Raw genomic sequence first — 9,231 nt, forward strand, 5'->3', positions numbered from 1 at the left:
TGAGTGTATTAGGAATTGAGGAGTGAGTGAGTGAGTGAGTGAGTGAATGTGTGTGTGTGAGAGAGTGAGTGAGTGAGTGAGTGAGTGAATGTGTGTGTGTGAGAGAGTGAGTGAGTGAGTGAGTGAGTGAATGTGAGAGAGTGAGTGAGTGAGTGAGTGTGTGTGTGTGTGTGTGTACTCATCCGTAGCGTGTGCACACACAGAGTCTTGTCAGACAGCGCGTGCTGTGCAAATATGGATTTCTCTTTCAAGACTTGCGTCTGAACTAACAAACTAACACAAAAAAATAATAATTCTTGTATAATAATAATACAAGAAAATCACTCACTTCTGTTGATGTAATAGATTTTGTAACTTATACAGTGAAATATGCACTGTTATTTTACATGCGTTTACTTTTAACTTTCTGTGCCTGAAAATTACTGTTAAACACCTGAAAGACACTATTTTATTTGCATCTTTGCTCTATTGTATTTATTTGTGTTGTTGCTTGTAGTTTGATTATTTGTTAGGGCTGCACAATTAATCGAATTTCTAATCGCGATTACAATTATGGATGCCACAATTACGTAATCGTTCAAAGTCCATTTATGTTATTCTGCACGCTTAAGATGCGTTTTTTCTTTCTACATGTTATCTTAAGGGTTTTTCCATTGTTTTAGTTTTAGTTTTAGTATAACATTATAATACCATTCATATATTTACTTTTTTATAATTTAAAGAAGTAACCAATCCCCTGTATATTTGACGTTTGAAGGCTTGACACTGACAGAGCGCGACGCGCGGCCGTGTGATCGGAGGGCAGAGACGCGTCCAAAGCGCCGACGGACGAGTCAAATCGAGCGCGTTAGCCGCGCGACTCTGAGGAGAAAATACAGGACGCGTCGCCGCCCAGACCGCACACAGCCTCGAGCTCGGAAACCGTGGCACTCGCTGTCATTTTGCACCGCATGTGTGCGTTGTGAAGCGTTGATTCAAACGCGCATCTTTACCTTTACGAGCAGGGCCTTCGTGCTGGCGCCATCTTCACGAAGCCGCTGGTATCCGAACAGAGAGCTGCGAACGAGACAAACACACAGGGCTCAGGATCAACTCACACACGCCTCACAGCCAGAAACAATCAAAAGCACTCAAAAAGACGCTCGCGGGCTCCGTTGAGCGCCGGTTCCGACCTGTCGACGCGGGCCAGAGTGTCGCTCTCCTGCGCGCTCAGCCGCGGCGCGTCCTCCTCGGGTTCACTCGCTTTTCCCGCCGCCATTTTCTTCTCCTCATCACCAGCGGCGCTGAGGCGTCGAGCGGCGGCGACGGCGAGCGACACTCGGCACGATTTCATGGAATCGCACCGAGAAATCGAGGGAAGGCGAGCTCCGTGCGTCCAAAAGCCACAATAAACGCGAACTTTTTTTCTCTCCAGTAAATCGCGCCTCAGCGTCTGAAGCCCCGTGCGAAGTGAGCTGGCCCTCCAGCGGCGCGTCCTCTCACATTGTTTTGTAGAAATAAACTGTGACGCGGCGGCTCAATGTTTATGCGCGACTTGCGGCCCGTTGCACGCTTAAAAACGCTGGACGTATTAAAACAATCTCAAAGTTGTGTTCGCTAGCGGATTAAAGTTGTTGTATTGTGTCACACAGGCGAACCCACGACGTCGCCACGCCCTCCCGGGCTCCACAGCCAATCGCTGCGCAGAACGCGAGCGCGTCACTGGCCTCGTCCCAAAATGTTGTGCTCCAGTCCTTTCGGTAATTTTGTGTCCTGTAACGATCGCTCGAGTGCGCGACAAGAAACGTCCGAGACACGGAAAGGTCACAAAAACGATTCCCAAAAACACTGGATCCCGAGCGGCTCATTAGCGTTGTTATGAAATGCGAATAGAGAGGTGTGGTTTTCATGAAACGGGGAAATCGGACTGACAGCCGTGCAGCTAAGGGTTAAACTGAGGCCCAATCCTTCAGCTGTTTTAATTCCCTCGAACACTGTACAATGTGCTGCCGTCTTTAGGAAGGCCTTTACAAATGTCGCCCGTCTGCTTTAAGCAACGCGTTCAGTCCTGCTCGTTTATTTAGTGCTGTGAGTTTATTATGAAATGAAACGAATGCAAACTCTTCACTTGTGTGTGTGTTATGGATATGAAAACGCAGTAATTATAAGCGGACGTTCTGTCTGACGTTTGAAACACTGACGTGGCTGTAGGCGGAGCTCGCAGCTGTCAACATCACCTGACGCCGTGACGTCACACGCAGCACCCAAAATGGCGGAACAACAGCTAAAGCACTACACGCGTCGTGTGGACTACATGAAATAAACTGACAGGCGTAGACACAACTCCTCTCCTAAACACGAAGACTGAGAATGAGCTCGTCTCGGTTTTGTCAGGGTCTGGCCAGTTCTGTTGGGTGAATCTCGCTAAAACGCGTCCTGGCCACAAAAATCATGTTCTTATGAAGTATTGTGGGTTTTTATAAGGCTAATATTTTAGTCTTAAGTTAAAGCTATTAATGTTACGACATAAGGTTACACTCCATATTATATATACTGTACTGTGCAAAAGCGATTAGTATGTTCACCAACAAAAAATAGTTGTAGTTATTTCTGTCTTTTGCTGTTGTGTGTCAGTAGGAAATATCAGTTTACATTTCCAAACATTAATTGTAATAATGCAGTGAGATTTCTGTATCTGAGAGCTCTGATGATCATCAGTCCGTCTGAGATCACATGAAGAAACAGAACAAACTGAGACAGACTCAATCCAGAAGAACTGTCTTTTTTTAATTAGTTCAGCGCCATACATGAGTTTTATCATTTGTTTTTCTGCGTGTAGCAGTGCCCTCTCTTGGTTATGAATAGTTATACCTCATAAACCCTCCTGTTTTTCAGACCACTGAGTTTGTGAAGAAAAACAGTGTGGTATCGAGTGGCTTTCTGCTTGGCCTCTCCTCTCGAGTTAAAACGTGCTTCCGGTGAAGGGCGTCTTCCCATCATGCACCTGAAGATCTGCTGGCCTGTACACTACTGAACCAGTCAGGACTTGGCTTCTGCACTCACGTAGTGTTTGATGATATGGAGGTGAAAGTGAGCTGTTTACACCGAGAGTCAGTCTAAAACACTTCTGTTTATGCTTACAAAATGGACCTTAAGACTGGTTTTGTGCTCCAGGGTCACATATCTGTTTGTTCGCTCACGGTTTCTTTAATGTAATGTAATTCCAGCCTTTCGCTAGAGGTGCAACTCCTGAAAGAATATAAATAATACATGTGCTTATCAATTTAGTGCACTTTACAGTTATTCATATTTAAAAAATATGTTCAACCATTGTTTTTTAAAGCTGAATGAGCAGTTCAGTCTTTGTGTTTGACAAATGTAATTGTAATACTTCACTTGCCCTGTATTTGTCTTTGTCTACTTTCTGTCTTATTAATTTTACTTTTCTCATTTTGCTGTCTTTCATCTGTCCTTTCCGTAATGTTTTGATGGTATCTTCATGGCTGGCATGCAATCATTCACAACACAAACCTTTTAATCTTAATACTGAAAGCTAAATATACAGAATGTCATCACGTATTGCTGCTTTAATACAAATAAGTTTATAAATACTTTTAATGAATATATATTTTTTATAATGTACTTTTACTCATTTGTTCTATGGCAAATATGATTTTATCTACCCACAACAGTATCTGATGTATGACATACACCGGGACCTATATTGCTTTTTTGTTTTTGGCTCATATTGCAGACCTTTACTGATATTTGAATACCAGAGCGCAGAGTTGGGGAAAGTTACTTTTAAAAGTAATGCATTACAATGTTGCGTTACTCCGTAAAGAAGTAACTAATTACGGTACTTAGTTACTTTTTATGGAAAGTAATGCGTTACGTTACTTTTGAGTTACGCTGCGCTGGGCTTACTTGTTTGTGTTTAATATAAAAAAGTTATTCTTTTACAAACATAAGTATAAGCCCTTTCACAACAAGAGTGCAGTGAATGCGCCTCAGGCTGAAGGAAATGTAAATTCATGGCTGGCATGCAATCATTCACAACACAAACCTTTTAATCTTAATACTGAAAGCTAAATATACAGAATGTCATCACGTATTGCTGCTTTAATACAAATAAGTTTATAAATACTTTTAATGAATATATATTTTTTATAATGTACTTTTACTCATTTGTTCTATGGCAAATATGATTTTATCTACCCACAACAGTATCTGATGTATGACATACACCGGGACCTATATTGCTTTTTTGTTTTTGGCTCATATTGCAGACCTTTACTGATATTTGAATACCAGAGCGCAGAGTTGGGGAAAGTTACTTTTAAAAGTAATGCATTACAATGTTGCGTTACTCCGTAAAGAAGTAACTAATTACGGTACTTAGTTACTTTTTATGGAAAGTAATGCGTTACGTTACTTTTGAGTTACGCTGCGCTGGGCTTACTTGTTTGTGTTTAATATAAAAAAGTTATTCTTTTACAAACATAAGTATAAGCCCTTTCACAACAAGAGTGCAGTGAATGCGCCTCAGGCTGAAGGAAATGTAAATTCACGTCTGTACAGTAGAGGGCGCCGCTCAAACTAATCACATGAAGAATATGACGCAGCAGAAGAAAGTTCAACACTGTTTAGCTATAACAAAAATGAATCACAAATGTGTCATTTTTGCTTATTAGTATGATTGAATTGGATCATAGAAGGTCAGTAGCAAAAACATTGGTTAATAAAATGGGATTAAATACATACTGTAAATTATATTTGTCTTATTTAACATATTTAATTATTGCAGGTTTATATAATATTCTGAGTTTGCATTTGACTGTTTTTATTCATTTTGAGGAACACTGAATCTGTTTTTGTTCATATTTAGTCTAGAACTACAGTAAGATCATGATAAATGATATTTGTCTTATTTAAGATTGAATTATTGCAGGTTTGTATAATATTCTGAGTTTGCAGTTGACTGTTTTTATTCATTTTGAGGAACACTGAATCTGTTTTTGTTCATATCGAGTCTAGAACTACAGTAAGATCATGTTCACACACAAAGCTCTGCACTCACTCCTGATTTCTGTCACCATGGCAACACCAGAGCTGTCACTCAACACATGGAAACAAAGTAACTGCTGTTACTTATTTGAAAAAGTAACTCAGATATTCTCTTGTAAATTAAAAAGTAATGCGTTACTTTACTAGTTACTTGAAAGAAGTAATCTGATTACATAACTCGCATTACTTGTAATGCGTTACCCCCAAAACTCTTGTAATGCGTTACCCCCGACACTGCCAGAGCTAGGCGCACCGGCAACGTTCTGCTCGGTCAGATAAATACAGATAAACGGTACGGCGACGAGGGAGAACAAATGTAAGAACCACATTACATAGAAAACGAATGTACCTCTGTATTTCGTATGTGATGTCAGCGGTGTTGGGGAAGTTGCTCAAAAGAGTGAATATTAAGAGATTTCACCTGTAGCCGCCAGCACGATTTCAAGGTTTTAAACCTCGGCCTTCAGGACTGCTGCTGCATCCGCGCCCTCCTCAATACACACCGCACGTACAACACTTCATCCAGCGCACGAGAGATCCGCTGATCTGCTAAAACCATCACAACAGCTTCTGCAAACACTTAACTAATCCACACCCATATACATAGGCACTTAACTATTATTATTAATTTGTATATTTAATCAGTTCAATAAAATCATGTTCTCTTCTTCTCTATAGCTATTGAATGAAGATTTGCTTATACTTTAAAACTGCAAATATTGTTGACTCTCATGACAAACTGCTTGTGATGCTCTTTGTTTATAAGTAGCTTTGGATAAAACATCTTTATCATTAAATGTAAGTGTAAATGCACATTTAAACAGCTTATGCAGTGTGTTTGAATGATTATTGTCTAGTCTGTGTGTGAGTGAATGATTGTGTGTATATGTGTTGAGAGCCTCCTGCTCTGATAAACTGCATGTCAGCGGCGAGTTAATTAATGGATAGTTTACATTTCACAATATTTTTATTTTTCCGGCTTTACGAATTAAAAAAATGAATGTTCTCCTCGTTCTTTGTGACACACACAAGCCTAACCATAACCCATTCTCTGATTTCACTAACCAGGAGTGAAGCTAATAACTAGAAAACACATTCTGATGCAACCCTGTTTTTAGGGGCCAAGCATTGAAGGTGCGATGGTACCTATTGTTTCCGTTGGCGTTCTTGTTATTCTTCTTCCGCTCTTGAGTCTATGGCAACCCATAGATCCGCTTGCGGGAAAGTTATGAAATTTGGCACACTGATAGAGGACAGTCTCAACATTAACCACAGCAAGTTTGGTGTCTCTAACTTAAACTCTCTAGCGCCACCACTTGTCCAAAGTTTCACTCATGTTTATGCTAATAACTTTTGAACCGTAAGGTCTAGAAGAAAAATTATTTTTTCCTCTGAATCCTTGGCTCATGCCGAGTCAAATGGACAAAGATTCTTGGTTCGTAAGGTCTAGTTTTTTCGCTACCTACTTTTTCAAACTCCGTCCTAGGCGGTTTGTCTGATTTTCACCAAAATTGGCTTAGATCATCTTCAGACCATGCTGGCAAAAAGTTATGGAATTCAAGTTGATTAGTCAAACCATTCTCAAATAACGTGTGAACGAATTCGGCAAAGAGGACGCAAAAATGGATGTGACGCTTTATCTCCACAACGATTTGGCGTATTATGGCCTTTCGCACCGCGGGAACCTTTTCATAGTACCAGAACTAATTCAAACTTGGTGTGTGTTATAACAAGCATGACCTGAGGCAACCTGCACAGTTTCGGCGCTGCGCCACCTAGTGCTGAGGAGATATGAATAATGGCTAGTTTTGCTTATAACTTCTGAATGGTTTGGCCAAAAATCACAAAGCTGGTCTCTTTAGATTCAGTGCAGCATGCCGAGTCGAACCATACCCAATTTTCCCATGTCAGCCATTTTGGGCGTCGGCCATTTTGGATTTGGTCGTAAAATGCCATATTTTACGAACGCATTGGCGTATCGTTATGAAACTCAGTATGTGTCTTCGACACCACGTCCTGACAGTACTCAAAAAGTTTCATGTCAGCACCACCTTGTGGTCAAAAAAAAAACTTTTTAGGGTGAGTTGCTGCATGCATGAAAACACGCGAGTGATCTGGAGAAATCTGCAATACAATAATTATTTTCATTATAATTAAAATGAAATGTACAAAAATGCTAATAACGTTTGAATAAATTTAGCTATTGTAATGAAACTGGTCTCAATATATTCATTGGGTCATGCCGAGAACATAAGATACTAATTTGCCATAGTCAGATAAACTTCCTGTCCGCCATTTTGATTTTTGTTGAAAACCTACTTTTTCGATCTCCTCCTAGACCGTTGGTCCAATTTTCACCAAATTGAACTCAGATCATCTTCAGACCATGCTGGCAAAAAGTTATGGATTTCGTGTTTATAGACCAAACCGTTTTTGTATAGCACCGCAACAAATTTGAGGCATGATGCCAGACTACGTCTGAGGCTGTATCTCTGCAAAGCTTTGACATATTGACACCAAACTTTGTGTGTGCCATTGTCACCTCACACAGAACACACCACATCGATTTGATAACAGTGCCACCTATTGGTCAAAACTGATAACCCATTAAGTCATATTATTAGTGGTTGTATTCATGATTTTTCAGCCATTTTGACTAAAATCATCTTAAAATGGCTTTAATTACTCATTGCTGCAGTTGGTCTGATGCTTGCTTTTTCAGTGCTTGGCTGTTGTGGGGCCTCCATGAAAATCACCTTGACATAATCACCACTGACAAGCTACTCCTAAATATAATGTAGAAACATTTATTTTCTGTGAAGCTGCTTTGCAACGATTTGTATCGTGAAAAGCACTATACAAATAAGCAGCGTTGGGAAGGTTACTTTGGAAATGTAATAGGTTACAGATTACAAGTTACCCTATTTAAAATCTAATAAGTAGTGTAACTATTTCAATTATTTTATTAAAGTAATGTAACTCATTACATTTGATTACTTTTCAAAATTTCGAATGTTTTCAACTGTTAGTCACCAGACAGGGTCAGGGTTAGGTTTAGGTTAACCTTACAGTAGTGCTCAACACCACAAACCCCAATTCCAGAAAAGTTGGGAAGTTCTGTAAAATGCAATTAAATCAAGAATCTGAGATTTGTTAATTCTCTAACTTTTATTTAAGTTGGAAAATATTTCCAAAGTTTTCACTGACCAACTTAAATGTATTTTGTAAATATAAAGAAATTTTGATTTTGATGGCTGCAACACACTCCAAAAACGTTGGGACATAGGCAAAATAAAAGTAAAAAGGTTATAGAATATCCAAATTAAACGGTTTTGAAACAGTTCACTGTGAGCAGGTGAACTGGTAATAGGTGAGGGTGTCATGTTTGGGAAGAAAAGGAGCATTTCTGTCTCTGCAAGCAAAGCTGGATCATGGCTCGTCACTTTGTGCCAAATTTAGAAATTTCTCAATGCAAAATCACAAAGAATTTGGGTATTTCACCAACTACCATACATAATATTGTGAAAAGATTCAGGGAATCCAGAGAAATCTCAGTCTGCGTAGGGCAAGGCAGGAAACCTGAGGTGAATGTGTGTGACCTTTGACCCCTCAGATGGCATAGCATGAGATAGCATCATGCTGCGGTGTGAAATATAGCCACATGGGCTCAGGAGTACTTCAGAAAGACGGTACCATTGACACGGAAGCATATACTGGGATTGTACAGAGACATATACTGCCATCAAGATGACGTCTTTCATGGGAAGTCCATGGTTATTAGATCAAGACAATGCCAGGTCTAATCAGGTCTAATAATAAGGACGAATATTTTGCTTGCAAAACTTTTAACAATTAGTATCTTCAATTCCCAAACAATGAAACATTATAATTAAAAGGAAAGTTGATGTGACACAGTTAAACATGCCTCTGTACCAACTTTTCTGGAGTGTGTTGCAGCCATCAAAATTTGTTTATATTTACAAAACACAATTAGGTTGGCCAGTGAAAACATTGGAAATTTTTTCTTTGTACGTCAGTCAAATTAAATAAAGGTTAAAGAGAATGAACAAATAACATATTCTTGATTTTATGGCATTCCACAAAACGTCCCAACCTTTCTGGAATTGGGATTGTAATTACGGTCCGACTTTCAAAATCCTTCACTTGAATTAAGATTATAATAAT

The 9,231-nt window shown here is 39.5% G+C and overlaps 1 protein-coding gene across 1 annotated transcript in view; it reads right to left on the reverse strand.

Moving 5' to 3' along the window:
• Nucleotides 1-1,658, reverse strand: part of LOC107749406 (histone demethylase UTY-like) — a 26,044-nt gene extending 24,386 nt beyond the window's left edge. Inside the window, exons 1-2 of the mRNA XM_016564551.1 lie at nt 1,173-1,658; nt 993-1,056 (exon numbers count right to left, since the gene is read on the reverse strand). Of these exons, the coding sequence (XP_016420037.1) occupies nt 993-1,056; nt 1,173-1,333 (225 nt within the window). The 5' untranslated portion in view covers nt 1,334-1,658. The remainder of the gene's footprint in view (nt 1-992; nt 1,057-1,172) is intronic.
• Nucleotides 1,659-9,231: the final 7,573 nt, after the last annotated feature.

This window comes from Sinocyclocheilus rhinocerous, unplaced genomic scaffold (genome assembly GCF_001515625.1).
Source record: "Sinocyclocheilus rhinocerous isolate Xijiao unplaced genomic scaffold, SAMN03320098_v1.1 scaffold79, whole genome shotgun sequence".
Lineage (NCBI taxonomy): Eukaryota > Metazoa > Chordata > Actinopteri > Cypriniformes > Cyprinidae > Sinocyclocheilus > Sinocyclocheilus rhinocerous.